Below are 19623 nucleotides of genomic sequence, written 5' to 3'. Positions count from 1 at the left end.
GCCCTTCTGGAGTGAAGTTGGCACAAGAAGATAAATGGGCAGTGAGGCCTTGATATGGCTTTAATGTTTTGTAGAGTTGGACAGATTACTTTGCTGTGTCCTGGTAGAATTTTTGTGTTTTAGGGAGGTTGGAAAATAGTCCTTTTTTCTTTTCTTCAAGTTGGTCTATGTGAATTTCAATTTAGAACTCAGTTTGGGGAGGTAGAAATCTGCATGGTGAGTTTCTCCCCAAAAAAGACAGGTGCTGTCTGGGGAAGAAACAGATGCCTCACTTTGGCAAGTGAACTGGACGCCTTAATATTTAATTGTACAGATTCCTGTGTAGCATGGATCTGCTCTTGCTGAACCCCAGGGTGAAGAGGTATTTTCCCCTGATTCAGCTCTATCCCTCTGGCCTTTCCTCAGAGTCTGATGTACTTCCTAAAGCCTCTAGTCAAGGTGTCTTTGCTTCCAAATCGTGCCCAGCAGAGTGTGTCACCACAGCCCTTGCCTTGCAGTTAACAGGATTAAGGACCTCTACAAGGTGTCTGTGCGCATTCCCCCGGACAATGAGAAGAGCAACCTGATCAGAATTGAAGGAGACCCACAGGGGGTCCAACAGGCCAAGAAAGAGCTGCTGGAACTCGCTTCCCGTATGGTTAGTAGGATGTGATGCCTGGGAGGCCACAGGGTTTGAGCTCTTGTGTTCCCCAGTAACCTTCTGGTAGAGGTTTGTGCTCCTGGCCCACTGAGCACTTGGATCTCATGACAAGTGCAAGTTCCTCTATTCCCTTGGATCCTCTTCTCTGTCAACCTAGAGTAAAATATATCTGGAGGAAAAACATTGATGGCAAGTTAGCTGTCAGGTAGCAAGATGGTAATGACATTTCTGTGGCTCTCCTGCTGAGCACTCCTTATAAACTCTGTTCTCCACAGGAAAATGAACGCACCAAGGACCTAATCATTGAGCAGAAATTCCACCGGACCATCATTGGGCAGAAGGGCGAGCGGATCCGGGAAATCCGGGAGAAATTCCCAGATGTAAGGCTTTCTAGGAGAGGAGGGATTCAGAGGGCATATTTCCTACATTAGTAATAGACACATGATCAGTAAGGTCATAAATGTAGTTTCTCTGTGACTATGAGAAATATCTAACTGATACGTGTCTCCTCATACATCTAATGTATGTGAGAAGATGGCTTTTCTGGCCAAAGACCTGCTGACGTGGTTACCTGCTTCCAAATGGGAAAGGAAATGTGCAGGATCCCCCCAGCCTTCACACATATCTGACATAACAATCATTATATTTGTTTGAGTTGACCCTAAGTGACCATTTCCTGCAGGTTATCATCAACTTCCCAGACCCTGCACACAAGAGTGACATTGTCCAACTCAGAGGTCCCAAAAATGAAGTGGAGAAATGCACCAAGTACATGCAAAAGATGGTGGCAGACCTGGTAAGGGAGACTTCTATCTGCTATTCTCTCTTCCATGCCTGGATAACCCTGGAATAGAGGAGAGCTGCAGTGGCTTGGCTAGGGCTGGCACACCTCAAGATGAGGGAACTGTTGACTTGGTTCTATGTGTATGGGGGCAAATAATACCTATTATTTAAGATCTATAGGAGAGGGTACATGTCTTTGCTTATTCTAGGAAGTGTCCCATATGAAGAATTCCTTGGGTCTAAGCCTGTTGTCAGAAGCTTGTTTATCAAGTTCCTGAGATGGGGTCTCACTTTCCAGAATGGTGCAATCTTCAATTCTCCCTTCTTTTCTCTCTTAGGTTGAAAACAGCTTTTCTATTTCTGTTCCCATTTTCAAACAATTCCACAAGAACATCATAGGGAAAGGAGGGGCCAACATCAAGAAGGTGAGATATCTAGATATCTTTCCTGTCTTCACTGTCATTATGGTGACTGCAGTGAAATCTCATTGGCTGGTCTCTCCTGCTCATTGATAATGCAAAATAAAACTTCCAAGGCCCTTTTTTTCTGAAATGGGACACCTCTCAAATTATTTTTATGGGATTTTTTTTTTTTTTTTAATGGCAGATCCGTGAAGAAAGCAACACCAAAATAGATCTCCCAGCTGAGAACAGCAACTCGGAGACAATTGTTATCACAGGCAAAAGAGCAAATTGTGAGGCTGCTCGCCACAGAATTTTGGCTATCCAAAAAGAACTGGTAAGTGAAACAACTGGTCTGTGGCAGATTAGGGACTTGAAAACATAAATATAGAAGTTACAGGAGATACAAATATAGAAGTGCTTGTAGTGGGGTACAGCAGAGGGGAGTAAATATGGATGTCAATCTGTTCTTGACTCTTCAACCGAAGTTTGTGGCTGCTCATGTGTTAGGAGTGGCCAGTCCCAATTCCCTCTGGCCAGGCATTTATCACACTCAGCTCTGCAAAGCTCCTGGCAATGTAGGAGTTAGGGGGCAAGCAAACACATTGCTCTAGCTTGACTAACATGCCATACTGTCCTCGCTTAGGCCAACATCACAGAGGTGGAGGTCTCTATTCCTTCCAAACTCCACAATTCCCTCATTGGCGCCAAAGGCCGCTTCATCCGCTCCATCATGGAGGAATGTGGTGGAGTCCACATCCACTTCCCCACTGAGGGCTCTGGCAGTGATACTGTGACCATCAGGGGCCCAGCCCAGGATGTGGAGAAAGCCAAGAAACAGCTGCTACATCTGGCAGAGGAGAAGGTGAGCCTTACCTTACAGGGGAGGGAATGGGTTGGTTTGACCAGCTGTTTGTTTTTGGATGTTGAAGTGATTCCCTCTGTCTGCATGGAAGCCTTTGGCATCAATAGAACAATTTTTTTTTTAAGATTTGAGTACAGTTTAGATGTTTAAAAGAAAGCTGATCTTCCATCCTTGTGACAATGAGTTCTTCTCTCATGGGCAGAACTGTCTGTAATGCATCTCTGGCTAGACTGATGATATACTCAGACTTCAGACTCCTTGCTTCTGTGATTTGAATGTTCTTGGGTATCTGCACTTCTCTGAAACACTTTACTCTATCAATTTCCTTCACGTTTTTTTCTTGATCTCTGCATTTTAGCTCCAGTTCTTCCATTTACTGCATATATTCAGATTTGGGAGCTTTTGGTTACAAGATCTTGCTCTGAGTTGTGGCTGACTGGTCATTTTATAATAGCAAGCTTTCTAGGGTCAGCAGGTGAATATGTTCTCCACGGGAGTTGGTTGGTTACCTCTGGGAGCCTGGCTTGCAGCAGCTAGCAAATGATTTTGTTGCCTTTTGTGCGGGTCAGACCCTTCTCCTAGGGAAGTCTCTGCTCATATTCTCATGGGTCATGCTAAGTGTACAGTTGGTTTTTTGGCCCTGAGAACATCTTTAGGGTAGTGCTTTTTATTTAAGACATTGTATACCCTTTTTACTTTCAATGGTGTGCTGCATCTACCTTGCTTTTGCAGCACTCTGCATGTGGGTGCAGATAACATATCTACATGCTGAGTGTTTGTGCTGATGGATATTTTCTATATATTGACACATTCCATGGGTCTCTGTCTCCTTTCAGCAAACAAAGAGTTATACTGTGGACCTCCGTGCAAAGCCAGAGTACCACAAATTCCTTATTGGTAAGGGTGGTGGCAACATCCGTAAAGTGCGAGACAACACAGGGGCCCGCATCATCTTCCCCACCTCTGAGGACAAAGATCAGGAACTGATCACTATCATGGGAACAGAGGAGGCTGTCAAAGAGGCACAGAAGGAGCTGGAGGCCCTCATCAAGAACTTGGTATGAACTTTTTCTACTTTCTTGCCTCTCACTATTGCAAGGTGTAACGAGTCAGCATGAAGGACCTGTGTGTCCTAAAACCATTTGCTGCCCTTTGTGGGAGCTCAGGAAGATCCTTCCTTGCCTTAGAGTGAGGTTGTAAGCTGATTGCTGTTGAGTGCAGCCAGCTCATGCCTATAACCAGTACAGGTGGGATTGAATTGCTGTTGTGTGTTGGCAGGATAACGTGGTTGAAGACTCCATGGTGGTTGACCCCAAGCACCACCGCCACTTTGTCATCCGTCGAGGACAAGTTCTCCGTGAGATTGCGGATGAATATGGTGGTGTGATGGTCAGCTTCCCGCGCTCCGGCACCCAGAGCGATAAAGTCACCCTCAAGGGAGCCAAGGACTGTGTGGAGGCAGCCAAGAAACGCATCCAGGAGATCATCGAGGACCTGGTATGTTGTAGAAAAACCTTTTCTTCTGTACTCTGTTCCCTCAGCAGTGTCTTGCTTGAACCTGCTGTAAGTCCAAACTTTATGTGAACAAGTCCCATGGTAGTTCTTGGATTTGAACCTTTGCTGTCAACATACAGGATCTGTAGACTTTCAATCCTGGGTAGCAGCTCACTCCAAAATGCCAGTGCTGTATGAATTAATCTCCTCTGACAATCTTCCTGTGTTTTAGGGGTGGAAGTAGGAGGCCACTGCTTGATGTACATCTAGCCATTAAAAGATTGGAGCCTTCTTGTGCATCTCCATGTCTGGCCTTGGGCAGTGGTTGCTTTCAGGGGTTTCCTGCACTGCTAGTATTGGCTTTTGGAAGCAGTCAAGTGTCAAACTGTTCTCTTCCCATCTATCCTTATTTTTTTTTCATTTCTTCTAATGCTTCTCCTCTTCAGAGTATTAAAGAGTTTGAGCTTTGCTCTAGGAAGCCTTTAATGTCCTGAGTTAAAGGCAACCTTCTTTAAATCCTCCGCTCTTCTAAGAGAGGTTAGATTCTTGGAAATTTTCAGTTCTTTCCCTGTCAGCCATTGTTATCTTTTTTGACTCTTTTGTCCATTTTGGATTTCACCATGCACAAACATCCTGTTTTCTGGTGTGAAAGAGGCTGTATCTCAATAGAACAACTCTGCTTTCCCACAGGAAGCTCAAGTGACAATCGAATGCACCATTCCTCAAAAGTTCCACCGCTCCATTATGGGCCCCAAAGGGTCCCGGATCCAGCAGATCACCCGGGACTATGGCGTCCAGATCAAATTCCCTGACAGGGAGGAAAACCCAGGTATGTCTGTTGATGCATTTTAGGGTAGTAGTTGGGATGGTCAAATAAGTGTAGTGTAGCCTACACTCTGTACCAGTGGGTATGTTCTATTTAAAATTTATGGAGAGAACTGATCCCTGGTGTTCCTGCAGTGTCCTTGAATCTGGGCTTAGCATCAACCTTGTCCTCTTGGGAAGGGAACAGTTTCAGGAGGTCAAACTGCAGACCTGGGTGTTGTGAACATGTTGTCACTGCAGAGTACAGGGAGAGCAAGGACTTAACCCTGACAAAAAAGTGATGTCTCTGAGCTCTGACTGGTGGCCTTAGGATCTGGAGGAGGGAGGTGATGAGCGAGGAGGGGGCTCTGTGTATTGAACACAAGACTTTGCATATTTTCAGCCCCTGTTGTGGAGCCAACTGTGCAGGAGAATGGTGAGGAAGGTGGGGAAGGCAAGGAAGGGAAGGACACAGATCCCAGCTCTCCGAAGAAATGCGATATCATCATCATCTCCGGCCGCAGGGAGAAGTGTGAGGCAGCCAAGGAGGCGCTGCAGGTGTGTGGCTTTCTCAGTCCCTTACCCTGTTAATGTGGTGATGCTTGGATATAATTTGTGGTGGTGGTAGTAGAAGTCCAGGTGCAATGCAAGTGGTCAGTGATGTTGGCTGTAGAGGGGGTCTGCACTGCTCAAGGGAAGCCCCTCTGTGACTTAGCCTGGCAGCTTGAATCATAGTGCCTGCCTTTGTAATTACTAGTGCTTGTAAGCAGCCCCAATAGCCATAAAAGCATGACATGATTGTTTTATGGAGCACAGCTGAGAAGAGGAGGAGTCTGGTTGAGGCTGAGTCATTCCAGGTTCAGCAGACCTTGCCATGCTTCTGTAGTGATGTTTTCCAAGTCTCTGCTAGACTGAAGCCAAGCATATGAAAGCAACCTGTCCTACAGGTGGGGTTTCAGATGGCTTCTTTCAAAAATATGCAACAGGTCATTTTGGTGTTCCCAGCTGTCCTTTCTGTCAAATTTGTATCCTGGCTACAAGGGAATGTACCTCTGTTCAGCAACATGTTCTTTTGGGCAAGCAAGTATATGGCAAGCTAGAAGACAGGAGAAACTTTTCCCCTGGTAAATTGCTCCATCCCCTGCAGGCTCTGGTTCCTGTCACCATTGAGGTGGAAGTTCCCTTTGATCTTCACCGTTACATCATAGGCCAGAAAGGAAGTGGGATCCGCAAAATGATGGATGAGTTTGAAGTAAGTTGTTGCCCTTCCTTCCATGTCCTCTGTCCTGGAGAATCTGTAAGTGACTGTGTTGGGGGTTTGGACAGTTACAACATACTGAGGTCTGCCATGGAATCCAAGGCTCCATAATAGGAAAATGATCCCTGTGTATTCTGGACCCTGGATCCAGAGCTTGGTAGGTTTCATGCTGAAGCTGTACTATTGGTCTTGGTGTTGTGAGTATTGCATGACTTGTTTGGTGTCTGCAGTGATTCCTCATCAGTGTGAGAGTTGTTTGCCTCCTGGGCCCTGGGAAACAGCTCTGCTGTGGCTACCAATTTAGGAGAATTCTCCAGAGCTTCTGGGGCTGATGCAGGTTGGCTGCAGTCATTGTTGTTGAACATATATTTGTTTCCTGGCCTCTCTAGGCCAGCACAGGGGCAACAGAAACAGAGTTGTATTCAAAAACCATCTAGAAATGGTCCCAGGCAACTGACTCCAGGTGGCCCAACTTGATGATCTTCAGAGGTCATTTAAAACTTGAGCCATTCTGTGTTTTTTAGGCTGCCTGGGTGGGAGCTGGTCTTGGTGCCAGGGGAGACCAATGAGATGCTATCTTGCAGTTAGAGGCATCACAAGTGATACAGAATGAGCAGTGATAATTGCTACTTGTCACTCAGGTGAACATCCAGGTGCCTGCTCCTGAGCTGCAGTCAGATATCATCACAATCACTGGGCTGGCTACCAACCTGGACCGTGCCAAGGTCGGGCTCCTGGAAAGAGTGAAGGAGCTGCAAGCTGAACAAGAGGATCGGGTAAGGCCTGGGCCTGTCCTTCCTTCCAGCCAAACGTGGCTTCAGGCATTGGGCACAGACTCCTGGAACACCTCATTTTTAGGGACACCCTTAGCTGCTCTGTGGGTGTGGAATGGTCATAAATGGGTTATTCAAAGGTAGCTCATTTACCATGAACTGACAGGAGTGTTTGGGAATTAACTTTGGATTGTCCATGTCTCTCTCGCACCTTCACATACTTTTGAGACACTGGTGGGTGGGAACCTCACTGTGCTGCCAGTCTCTCTCTACCTAGTCTCACTGAATTCTTATCACAGCTCTAAATAATAGGTTAGGGATGTTTGCTGTTTGCAGTTTCCCTCTGAACTTGGCAAAAGCACAAGGCTCCAGTGGATGGATGGCTTGGGTGCTCAAGCATGGCCCTGCAAAATCTGTTCCATGCATCTCAGAAGCCAGAAGGAAATGCTGTGACTTACGTGGACATCACTGGAACAACCATGGTGTGTTCCCTGCTCTCACTCTGCTTCTCCTGTTCCAGGCCTTGCGGAGCTTCAAACTGACAGTCACTGTAGATCCCAAGTATCACCCTAAAATCATTGGGCGGAAGGGAGCAGTGATCACCCAGATACGCACAGAGCATGAGGTCAACATCCAGTTCCCCGACAAGGATGATGAAAGCCAGGTGAGAGATCAGACAGAGTGCAAGGATGGCTAGTGGTTGTCTCTGAGCATCTGCTCAAGAGCTTTGAACTCTTTCCACTGCCTTTGGATAAGGTGGATGGTGAAGGGAATTAGCAGGGAGAAAGCTTGCTCAGCTGCTTATGAGTTTGGTCACTCACACATTTCTGTGCCCCAGGCCCAAGACCAGATCACCATTACTGGCTATGAGAAGAATGCTGAGGCTGCCCGGGATGCCATCATGAAGATTGTTGGTGAGCTGGAGCAGATGGTTTCTGAGGATGTGACTCTGGACCATCGTGTTCATGCACGCATCATTGGTGCACGTGGAAAAGCCATCCGCAAAATCATGGATGAGTTCAAGGTGAGCAGTGGGGCAATGCCACACAGGTCAGGATGGGCCTGAGCAGCCACGTTCTCCTGTGGAAAGAGCTTGGTGCTGAATGAGGCTCACATCTTGTGGTTCTTGTGTCTTGTGCCTGTTCAGCATCTTCAGCTAGAATAGATGTGAAAGAAAAGCCAGTGCTTCCCTGCTCACTCCACCAGCATATGAGCTGCATCTGTAGCCCAGGGCACCCTGATGTGCCCAGGGCACCTGGGCTGTCTGGACACCATAGTCAGACACCAGCTGAAGCATCCCCACACTCCTCAGCTCTGTGTCATATTTCTCTGGAAGCCAGGCCAGGAGCTTTTCCTGTTTTGCTGGAACCTAGACAGAAGTGGAATCTGGGAATGCTTTCTCAGTGCTCTGGATTACCTCTGCAAGCAGCACTGAGTTCTGTGCTTCTCTGGAGCCTTTTTGTTTGTTTTTTTTTGCAGACAGGGGTCCCAGATGATCTTGAGAGAGGGGAGGGGGTATATATGTCAGCTACTCTGATTACTGGAAGTGGGCAGCTAGGCCTCTTGCTGGGAGGCTCTGTGAGGAGGCTGTCCCCAGACCCCCCAGCTACATTGAGCTTAATTTAGGGAATTCTTCCGGCTTTCCCCTAGCCCACTGTGAATCCCCTTGACTCTGGGAATCATGGCACATTCTTAGGGCTGTGGATGTGGCAAAGTTAGCTGGCTCTGGAAGGTCAGGGACCTCTGCCCTGATAGCATATGGCATCAGCAGTAGGCTTTACTGCAGGGCCAGCAGTGAATGTGAATACTGAGAGATGGGATTCTGGAGACTTGCATTTTGGCTGGGCTCAGTTATTGAAACAAACTGGTTCCCAAATGAGCAGCCTTTGGGTTTGGTCCTGTCTTGTTTAGATTTCTGGCACCCATCTGGAAGGCAGGGTGTGAGAGAGCACAGTGCTTGTGTGTGGGGTGCACTAGGCCAGCTCTATAAAGCCATTGTTAGCCAGGATTATTCTGTGGCAAACACTGAAAGCTCATTGTGCTTTTCAGTGATGGCTCAGTGGTAAAAACGCTTGCAGCAGTGTGAGGACACTGTCTGGAAATGCTGCCCCTCTCCTGCCTGTGCTGCAGGAGCTGCCTAGAAAACAGTGAGCCTCTGGGAGTGAGAGCAGCAGAGGCTGCTGGAAATTGGGTCCTTACTACAGACTGCTCTGTTTCCCTCCACAGGAGACTGGGCAAGCTTTGGGGCCAGCTATATACCTGCTGACCCCTCAGTGTCTGAGCTGTGGAGGTCTGAAACAGACTTGTGGCTGTGAACAGACAGTAATTAGGGCATCAGCGACAGTGATCTGCGATTCCAGTGACAAGGTCATGGGGAGTCTCTGGCATTTCAGATGTGCAGGTATCAGTCTTACACTGTTCTTTGTGTTACAGGTGGATATTCGCTTTCCCCAGAGTGGAGCTCCTGACCCCAACTGTGTGACTGTGACAGGACTCCCTGAGAATGTAGAAGAAGCTATTGATCACATCCTGAACTTGGAGGAAGAATATGTAAGTGTTCAGCAAGTCCATGATGGGGCTTAGCAAGAGCTCCCCCTGCCACACAGCTGGATGTCTGAACTATGTCCATGTGGTATTTTCTTCCACTGCATCAGAGAAATTGAGCCCTGTGTGGGTGGCTGTCAGCCTCCACTGCAGCTGTCCCTCAAACCAGCTGGACTGCCTCTTCTCCTAATGTCCAGAGAGGACAGTGAGTGAGAATGCTGGGACACCTCAGGATGTGCATGTTCTTGCCTTGTAACAGCCTGCAGCCTGCACCATTTAAAAGTTGTAGCACTCAGACTAGTGCAGATACACCATTTTTGGACATTGTAGAACAGGCTAGTGAGCTTCAGCAGTTTGCAGTGTGGTGAGATGGAGGGGTGGGCATTTTATTCCAGTTTGAGGAGCTATCCAGATGCCCCCTCACTGGTTGTGTTACTGCAGCTTGCAGATGTGGTGGACAACGAGGCAATGCAGGTGTACATGAAGCCCTCCTCACATGAAGAGTCCAAGGCCCCATCCAAGGGCTTTGTGGTGAGAGATGCCCCCTGGGCCACCGTCAACAACGAGAAGGTGAGTGCTGCTTGTGCTGCAGGCTGGGGACACAGAGCATGGGGACACTTCTGTCTGTGCTGGGGACACATCATTCTCTCTCCTTGGTAACAGAGAAAGCAGCTTTTAGCTGCTCTCTGTGGCCTGAGCACAGGCCTGGGCTCTCCTGTCCAGCTTTCAAAGCACTTTCCCAGTGTCTTGTCACTCTAGCTACGTCAGTGTGGAGCTGTTGGGGAATGGAGGATCATTACCAGAAAGTGTCCTGTCAGGCTGTGTTATTTTTAGGGGTAGGGCCTGGGACTTGAGACTCATGCTGCAGCACAGAACTGGCTCAGTGTTTGCAGCCCTGAGATGGGACATGTGACAGCTCATCCTCAGCTGCCCCAGTGCTGCTGCAGGGCTGGCCTGACCCTGTTCCAGTGTCCCAGTTACTGAGCTGGGACCCTTGGAGCCCTTTGCACCTTATCTGCACCCTCCTCAATGCCACCTCTAGGTTTCCTGGGGCCACAATGAGCCTTTTTATCCCCTCCCCATTGTCTGTCCTCCTGGGATATCAACAATGCTGCTTAGCTCAGGGCCTCACCACATAGGTTCACAGCAGGGCAGAAGCTTAACTTGTTCCCTTTTTGTTTGCTCTAGGCCCCTGATATGAGCAGTTCTGAAGACTTCCCCAGCTTTGGGGCTCAAGTGGCCCCCAAGACTCTTCCCTGGGGACCCAAACGATAATGACCTGGAAGCAGAATCTCCTCCAGCCCGCTGACCTGACACTAACCTGCCACAAATACTTCCTGTCTGAAATCTGACCCAGCGGCTGGAGCACAAATCAATTGTCCCAAGAGGTCTCCTAATGGTGTCTGGAGTGCTAGACCCCATCCTGCTCCCCTCAGCTATCACCGTGTCTAGGACCCACCCTCATCTCTTGATGGATATTCTTTCCTCCTTTGGAACAAGACTTCCACTCAGATTCAAACACTAAATGTGTGTGTTTTTGTTAGAAACTTCATAATTGACTCCAAGTGGCTAAGATTTGCAGCTTCCCAAGCGCTAGCAGAGCAATCTGCTCTCTTGAGCATGTCTGACTAGGCATTCTCGCCTTCATTAGGAGACCTCCTTTACTGTGGCTAGGAATCTACTTCCTGTCTCATGACCTCAGGAAATAAATTTCCTTGACTTTATAAAGCCAAAACGTTTGCCCTCTTTCCTTTGTGTTTATCCCAGGCCTTACCTTACCTTTGTAGAGTGCAATCAACTTTTTTTCCTTTTAACTGCCAAAAATTCATTTAATGCTGATAGCTGACTGTGGGGAGAGAGCTTCAAATTATCTATAAGGTCAGAAACCTGCTTTTTAAAGAAACAAAACTTCCAATAGGCTGTAGAGACAACAGAGATGGAAGGGGCCAGAACAACGTATGACTTCCCTGGTCAGGAAAACACCCATGAGCACAGCGAGCGCGCATCCCTGCGCCGCACCAAGCACAGCCCCAGCCTGCACACTTGACCAGTCTTCCAGTGCTTGATGACAGACCCCCACTCCCTGTTCCCCCTTGCCAGCAGTGTGAGCAGGCAGGAGAGCCAGCACACGGCTGTGTGGCCGGATGGGACAGGCTTGGCTCGGCTGAGGTGGCTGCAGTGACGCGGCTCAGGAGCAGCTGGTGGGACACACAGCCTGGAGAAGCTGTAGCTCGCTGTTGGTGCTGCAGCAGCTCGGCATGAGCAGCAGGCACACCGTTCCTGTTGCCTTCTTTCTACCTCAAACAGCAGTGTGATGGGGACCTCTCTATGGTTGTGGGATAGCAGCTGCTCCAGCTGTCACCCGGGCAGCCATAGCAGAAGCGTGGAGGAGAAGCAAGAGGAGCCTTGTGTCTCCGCACAGCTGTGAGAGCTGCTCCAGAGGGAAGCAGAGCATGGTGGTGCTGAGGCAGGCTGTGAATCCATAGGACTGCATGCTGACCTAGCACAATGCTTGGCCCCAGGGCCGTGGGTGCAGCTGTGCTGTAGCCCTGGGCTGCAGAGGTGGTGTGAGCCAGGCTTCTGCTCCGACATTATTGGGGGTTGATGTGTGTGCTGAGCCTTCCTGAGACCTCCATCACGTGGTAGAGGGTGATCCATGATCTCTACTCGGGGCCTCTTGCACCTGGGCCCTGCCACAGCTTGCTCAAAGGGTGTTGTCTGAGCTTCTCCAGCAAGGAAAACCTCCATGGAGGAGGGAGGCGTGTAGTGTGGGCTTTTTGTGTGCCCCCACTTCCCTGCATTGGTCCTGCAGAGCTTGTAGTGTGATCCATTCCTCTGTCCCAGCTGCTTCAGCTCTTGGACAAGCAGGAGTCCCTAGCCTCTCTTCTCTAGTGCTACTGACAGAGCACAACTGTGGCAGGCTGAGCCCAGCTGCCTTGCCTTTCCCTCCTTGAGGCAGGCCAAACATGCCGATGCTTTTCCTTCCTGCAGCAGCTCTTCTTGGCAGAGACTGCTATGCAGATGTCAAACCAAAACCTCACAGTGCTCTCCTGTAGCCTGAGAACTGAGTGAAACGGACCATGGTCCCTTGTGGGGTGCCTGGTTGCTCCTGAAGGACAGGGTGGCCTTGCCTCCAGCACGGGAGAAGGGGAACTAGGGAGGCACCTTCCCATCTGCGTCTGTCAGAAAATGGTTAATAGCCTGTAGCTTAGGTCTGCCCTGCATCACCAAGCCTATCACCCCCTCCTCCTCTTTATGCCCCCGTGCCCTCACCAGTTGCACAGCAAGGCTTGAGTTACATCCAGGGCACCCACTGCCTTGTGCTCATGCCCCACAGCCCAACCTTCCACTCTAAAGAAGGTCATGAAGTGATTGTACCTAGTACTGTCCCCCCACCATCCTCCTTCCGCAGCAGACTGTGGCATGTGTCCATTTCTTCTCTTTGACGTCTTCCATATTGTACGTTTCCATAGCAATGATCCCTTGGCCTTAACTTTGGAATTTGGAGACTATATGCAAACATGTAAAAAGGCTCATGAGTATGGATGACACTGGAATTTTATAAATTCTAAAATAAAACCTGAAACAGCTTGGAGTGTGGTGGATATTATTTCTGCTGCTGGGGTGAGATACAAGACAACCCATGCTGGACTGGGTTTAGCCAGGGATTCAAGGACTTCAAGTTTGCACACCTGAGCCTTTGCCCTTGAAGGGGTGGGACTCACATGGCAAGCAGTGGGTTGAAGGAAAGGGGTAAGAACAGGAAAGGGGTGGGGGCTGTGCCCTCCCAGTAGAGAAACACAAACCCGCTTGCCTCCAGGCAGCTGTGCTGGGGATGCTGCTGGTATAAGGAGGAAGGGGAGACATCAGCCATAGTCCCTCTTGCTCAGCTACTCCACAACCAGGCCAGGTGATGTTCCCATTTCATCTTAACCTCCACAGCCTCAGGCATGTCAGGTGCCAGCCATGCAATCACAGATGCAGTAAGGAAACCCGAATGCTCAAGTGGATGGGAGGTGTGAGTTGGCTGCCGTGGTGAGTCCTTACCCTGCCCCAGCACCACACCCTGGGCCGCCCAGTTGGGCTCAGCAGCTGGTGCCTCAAAGGTGATGATGAAACCCGAGCACACGGCCAGCAGCTGCCAGTCAGTCAAGGGCAGGCTGCCATCCTGGTCCCTGAATGCTCTGTAACTGAGGGAGCAAAGTGCAGCAGGTGCTGACTGAACTCCCTAGCAGCTCCTCCTGCTTCCAGCCTGGCGTGCCAGAGCACAGCAGAACCAGCCCTCAGCCAGCTCCTGCTGGGACCCAAGTCTCACAGGTAACCCAGCCCTGGGGGTTTATTCACAAAACGCAGTGTCCAGTGACCCTCCCCACCACCCTGCACACATGTCCAGCACACGCTCAGCCCTGGCTGAGTGAGGGACCCCAGGACCTCAAGGAAGTGGGTAGACAGCGTGGACCTGGCTAGAAGTCGCTCTGCTAAACAAAATGTTTGCTGTGGCAGACAAAGGCAAAATCCCAGCCTGAGGAAGGAGAGGGCAGCCGAGCCAGGGGCCTTGCTCTGCAGGACAAAGTCCCGTGGTGCATGCACCAAGGTGAAGTTCCTGTGCTGTGCAGGCTGCTGTTATGGATGTGCCCATGGTATGCATGGGGCAGAAAATCAGAGGTGAAGGCTAAGAGGAAGGCCTGAAAGCAAGGAGATGTACAGCAGCAGATTCTGCAGCTGAGGACACCCCATCCCCACTCTCCTTCATGCCTGTGCTGCTTGTTTGGCTTTCTGCCTTTCCTTGCCATCAGCCTGACAAACCAGCCATGGCACTGGGACAGCAGACAGCCATTCTCTTCCCCCAGTTATTGCCAAGCAAGGCCCAGAGCATGACAACTACCCAATGGCCATGGCTGGAGCTGCACCTTCTGCACAGGCAGACCCTCTCTGAGCTGCTCCCCTCATCACGCTGCATCCTTCAACACCCAAACAAGTTCTCCCAATTCCCTTACTCCACCTGCAGCCCCCTCACAGCCCACTGCTCAGGTGAGTGATGACCTCCAGGATGGAGAACCAGGTGCCAATGCCCCCTGCCTGCTCAGCCACAGGCTGCTGGTAGTCACAGATGCACTTGTGGGCATCCAGGCAGATGTCCACCCCGTTGTTGAGCAGGGTGAAGAGGGGTGCCAGGGGGACAGGCTGCCACAAAGATGGTGGTGAAGCCAAACTGCAGGACTAGGAGAAAGAGGAGGAAGAGGAGCAGGGAGGCACAGATTGAAATGACAGCATTAACTGCAGCATCTCATAGCCCCATTCTGTGGGAGTTCTCCCACAGCCCCTGCAGGCTGCTCAGGGTGGAAGCTCCTTCCTCTGGGAGACTCCTGCAGTTCCTGCCTCTCCACACCAGCTTTCTCTCTCCCAGCACCTCTCAGCACTCCCCAGCCCAAGGCCAGTCCCTATCCATCTCCAAGAATTCATCAAGCAGCCCTTTGATCCCCAGCAGCTGGTGGTCCACAGCCCAGTGTGCCTGCTCCACCAGGGCTGACTCCCCCTCCTCACCCTCCTTCTTGGTTGAGAGGAGCTTCTGCTTACACCACCAGCACTTCAGCCCTCTGGAGGAACAGAAGAAGGGCTGAACATGCCCTTGGCAACCTGTGTGAACTCAGGGATGCATGATGGCTCTGGCAAGCCAGGGCATACTCATAGGCTGGCCACCTCCTGCATGTTGTTGATGCTGATGTTCCCCACCCTGATGTCCAGCAGCTCCTGTGCCAGCTCCGTGGGACATCCACTTGAGCTGCCCTGCAGGACAGTGGAGCCCTCAGCCTGCTGGCACAGGGAGATGGGAGCCGAGCAGGAGCAGGAATTCCCACCCACCCACCAGCTGGGAAGGCCAGTGCAGGGGCTGGTCTGTCCCAGCTGGCACTCAGCTCCTCACTGCAGATCCCCAGAGAGCTCAGGTAGTCTGTGGGACAGCCGACAAACCTGCAGGAGCCAGGGGAGAGTTGTGGGTGGATACCCCAGGCACTGAGTCCAGGAATGCATCCAGAGCAGCCCCAGGGAAAGAAGGGCTTGTCTGGTTCACACAGAGCCCTCTTCCTGTTTGCCAGGGTGGGACAGAAGGGCTGATGATGGGTCCCAGACTGGGACCAGTTAGCCCACAGCCACTTGGCACTGCCTCAGCCCCAGGGCCACGTGAGTGCTCCCACTCTCTGATGGGATGGTCCCTGTGCCACAGTGCTCCTTGCCCGTGGTGGCAGCAGCACTCTCCTGTCCTTTAGCCCTGCCCAAAGGCCCAGGAACCTGCTTTTCAGGAGCCAGGGAAAGGAGGGATGGGGCTCTGGAGGAGAAACTCAGAAGCAAAATGAAGTGGGATCCCACAGCTGTCCATGGGACAAGAGTGGTGACTGGGGGGTCTCTGGGTCCCCTGGAAAGCAAGGAGGCTGCAAACCCCATCAGAGCCCCACAGAAATGCAGCTGGTCATGCAGAGTGGGACATCCAGGAGCACTGGGGCACTGTCCCCCTTCCCCTGCAAGCTTGGGCACCGCAGCCCCTCACCTGCAGAGGCACCCAGAGCTGGAGCTGCTGCACAGCAGCAGAGCAGGCTGCAGGGTGCTCTCAGATAGGGCACCACCTTCTCATGTGCTGTGGGGAGAAGGTGACTCCAGCAGGAGATAAAAGATAAGGCTGCTGGCACCTGCACATGTTTACGTGGGCAGCACTGGGGTGACTGTGCTGGTGTGGATCAGCTGGTAGAGCTGACCCAGGAGATGAGCACAAACACATCACACCCCTGGCTCCCCTCCTGTAAAAGGCCCCCCATAGCAGGACACATCCTCCCCTGGATCCAACAATCCACTAATCAAGGCTGCATTTACCACAAGGGGATTGAAATCTGGAGGCAGATCACTGGGTACCTTTTCAATGTGCATCCCAGCAGAGTGAAGTTCATCCAGAAATTTCTTCCTCCAGGTCCTGTGGATGGCAGCAGATCTCTCCTGCAAGTCCCTGTTCTCACAGTGTCCTGCTTCCAGCTCAGCTCCTGGGGGATGGTCTCCCACACCAGGACCAAGTCTGAGGCAATGAAAGGGATCTCATGGTGGAACCCAAAGCCATGTTTGTCCTGCAGGTCTCTCTCCTCCATGACTTGGTGCTCTTGTGGGGCTGGGCATTGTCTTGTGAGTGAAACAAGGAGCTGAGGGAATGATGTGCCTGCTCTGGAGGGGGCTCCAGCCACTTCACCTGATCCTAGCACGGGAAGCAGGAAGCTGGGAGGGTTGATTAACAGGATTGAGGACTGCACCTGTCTTGTGAAAGGGAAGGACTGGAGCACCTGAGTAGGATGAGTCGGCTGGTGCCTGCCAGGGCTTGGGGGTCCAGTGCGCTCTGAACATGATGTATGGACCAGCTGCCAGCTCCAGGCATTGAACACTGTGGCTTTTCCTGAGCTCCTCAACCTGGCAGACCCTCTCCTGCCCCAGCCTCTTCTGCAGGATGGAAAGGTGTCAAAACTCCAAGCTCCTTTTTCCCTCACCTGTTCTCATGCAGCTGTTGCTGAAGACACTTCCATGCTCCTCTTGGCCAGGGCTGTGTGGCTGGGCTGGGGGTGAGGTGTGTGGGATGAGGAGCACAGCAATTCCCCCAGGCAGCCTGGCTGCAGCAGAAATGGGTTGTGACCACCCACCTGGGGCATTTCCATGGCCTCTTCACCCACTGCCACCAACCTGCCCCACCAGGCTGCAGGGGGAGGGCTCATCTGTGGAGCTCCTCTGTTGCAGGGCAGAGCCTTTGTGCCCCTTCCTTCCTCCTAGTGCTGAGCAGCAGGCCCAGAAAATGGGGTGCCCGTGGCTCATGGACACTGCACAGTCCCACCACCCCTCCTGGCAGTGCCAGTGTCCACATCTGGGGACGCCTATCATCAGGAATGTTTCCAGGTGGAAAGCAAGGAGACATGAGAGGTCAGTGGTCTGGTGCACTGTTCTCCTGTCACGTCACCACCCAGGCCCCATCTGAGTGCCCCTCTCCTCCACCACTTCAGCCAAATTCATGTGGTGGAGCAACCTCCTCTTGCATCTTTTCTCTGTCGCTGTATGTAAGGACTTTTCTTTGGGGTTACCCAGCTCAAAGGCATGTCCACCAGTGTGTGTGATCAGTCAGGAAGCACAGAATCTCCTTAACAAAAAACATCCATGTCCTGAAAAGCTTTGGGGTGATCTACTCCAAAAAACCCCTCCATCACACAGTGAGAAGCCCTTATGCCATCTGGAGTACAGGGACAAGCATCTCTGCTGAGGAAGCAATCCAGCCCCAACTCTCCACAGTGCCTGGCAGTGTGTGGATAACCAGATGCTGCTCCTTTGGGGCAGCATCTGGTTATCCCTCCTGGCAGACAGCCACAAAAATCCCCAATCCCCACAGCAGCCCAACAGGTACCTCTGAGCCCCGTGTTGGAGCTGGAGAGGGAGTGTGCTGGGGAAAAGGCCACAAGGCCAGGCACTGCTTGAAAAGCTGGATGAAGGCACTGGGGTTTGTTCCATCCTGCTTCTCTCCCACAGCTCCCAACACGACCCCCAAACTGGCAACTTTGGCCCCCATAGCTGCTGCCCAGACCTTGCCCTGCTTGTTCCTTCCACAGAGCTGGATGTGAGGCAGCAGGCACAGGGCAGAGGGGTCCTCCCATCCTAATGCTGCTTGCCCTCCTGTGAGGAGACAGTGGGAAGTGCCACCCTGGTGCTCCTGTTGATGGCTGCTTCCCCTCTTGGGCAACATCAGTCTCCCTGTGCAGGAGGGGCAGGGGACAGGAGGAGGATGAGGGTGGATGGGTGTGAAGGCACCTTCCCCATTTGGAAACACTTTCCTCCAGGCAGCCAGGAGGAGGCCCTGCCTCTGTTTGAGCTGGAGGTGGGGATCTGGGTGGCCCTGAGCAAAGAGGGCTCAGTGGGACTCATGGAGAGGCAGCAAGAGGGAGCAGCTCCCCCTTGCACCCTGGAGGAGCTGGTGCCTGGTCAAGGGATTTTGGGGCACCAGGAAGATTTAAGCACTGTGTTCACCTCACACCTACAAGAACACAGTTTGTGTTGGTTTTTGCGACCTGCTGGGTGCTGCCAGCCAAGGGGCACAATGCCAGCCCAGGAGCCATGTGGGAGTACAGCACTGATGGAACAGAGTAACTGAGATGCTGCTTTTACAGTTCCCAGGGAGAGTTTGTGGCACTCTGAGGGACTCAAAGCAACTCCATCTCACCACATTCCCAGATCAGGGACATGGGAGGGTGCAGGCTCCCCAACCACCAGCCACCACAGCACCTCCACAGCATCACAATCCACAGCAGAGCTGCCAGTGAGCAAACTCAACACAGCCCACAAAGGGCAAGTAAAATCTGTTACAGGGCCACACTGTCCTACCTAACATGCCCAGTCTCCAGCTGAAGGGATTCATCCCACTCTTTCAAAGATATAGATTCATGTCAGATCAGAACTAATCAAATTACCACCAAGAGCACATTTTCGAGCACCCCTCCTGTGTTTTCCTTGCTCCCCTGGGCTGATGACAAGGCTGTTGGACAAACACAGCAGCTGATGGCAAGTGCTTCCCAGGGTTTTTCAGCTGCTGGAGAGATGCAGTTCAGTGGCCTGGATCAAACACAGGTGCAGAGGGACAGCAATACCACACTGCCATCTTCCATAGAAGCAGGACATGATTCAGATTTTCTGATGGCAAACACTGTCTACAACAAAGTTCCACCAAACCCTTACCTGGGTTAATGTATTAACACCAGCTTGTCCCCAGTCCTCTCATGAGCCTGTAGCTGTGTTTAAAAACATGAGTACAGAAAGGCTACTCCCCCTGCAGCCCCATGTTGTACCACCAGGTATACCTGGGACTAACCTGGGTTAGATCTTTTTTCACCTTTTTACAGGCCACTCCTGAGCCTTGATCTGGAGGTGATGTTTGTGAGGACATTCCTAACCTGAACGTGTGTCAGGTCTGCAAGTGGCTCACATGGCTTCAGTCTGCTGCAAACACCTTCTGGTAAAACCTCCCCTATGAAATAAAAACCACAGCCACACTGAAG

General features: G+C 51.3%; 1 protein-coding gene across 3 annotated transcripts in view; it reads left to right on the top strand.

The window, feature by feature from the left end:
• The window catches only part of HDLBP (high density lipoprotein binding protein), a 38675-nt gene extending 25523 nt beyond the window's left edge, over positions 1-13152 (top strand). For all 3 annotated transcript variants that reach the window (XM_021547066.3, XM_021547065.3, XM_021547068.4), the window contains exons 12-28: positions 498-637; positions 916-1020; positions 1323-1436; positions 1762-1848; positions 2030-2161; positions 2471-2689; positions 3526-3747; positions 3968-4186; positions 4874-5012; positions 5391-5545; positions 6135-6239; positions 6887-7021; positions 7539-7682; positions 7857-8042; positions 9452-9568; positions 10004-10132; positions 10751-13152. In XM_021547066.3, coding sequence (XP_021402741.1) covers positions 498-637; positions 916-1020; positions 1323-1436; positions 1762-1848; positions 2030-2161; positions 2471-2689; positions 3526-3747; positions 3968-4186; positions 4874-5012; positions 5391-5545; positions 6135-6239; positions 6887-7021; positions 7539-7682; positions 7857-8042; positions 9452-9568; positions 10004-10132; positions 10751-10837 — 2435 coding nt within the window. In that variant the 3' untranslated portion in view covers positions 10838-13152. The remainder of the gene's footprint in view (positions 1-497; positions 638-915; positions 1021-1322; positions 1437-1761; positions 1849-2029; positions 2162-2470; positions 2690-3525; positions 3748-3967; positions 4187-4873; positions 5013-5390; positions 5546-6134; positions 6240-6886; positions 7022-7538; positions 7683-7856; positions 8043-9451; positions 9569-10003; positions 10133-10750) is intronic.
• The last annotated feature ends 6471 nt before the right edge of the window (positions 13153-19623 follow it).

The sequence above is a fragment of the Lonchura striata genome, chromosome 9, assembly GCF_050655825.1.
Source record: "Lonchura striata isolate lonStrDom1 chromosome 9, ASM5065582v1, whole genome shotgun sequence".
In the NCBI taxonomy this organism is placed as follows: Eukaryota; Metazoa; Chordata; class Aves; order Passeriformes; family Estrildidae; genus Lonchura; species Lonchura striata.
This window is presented reverse-complemented; position numbering and strand designations above follow the sequence as displayed.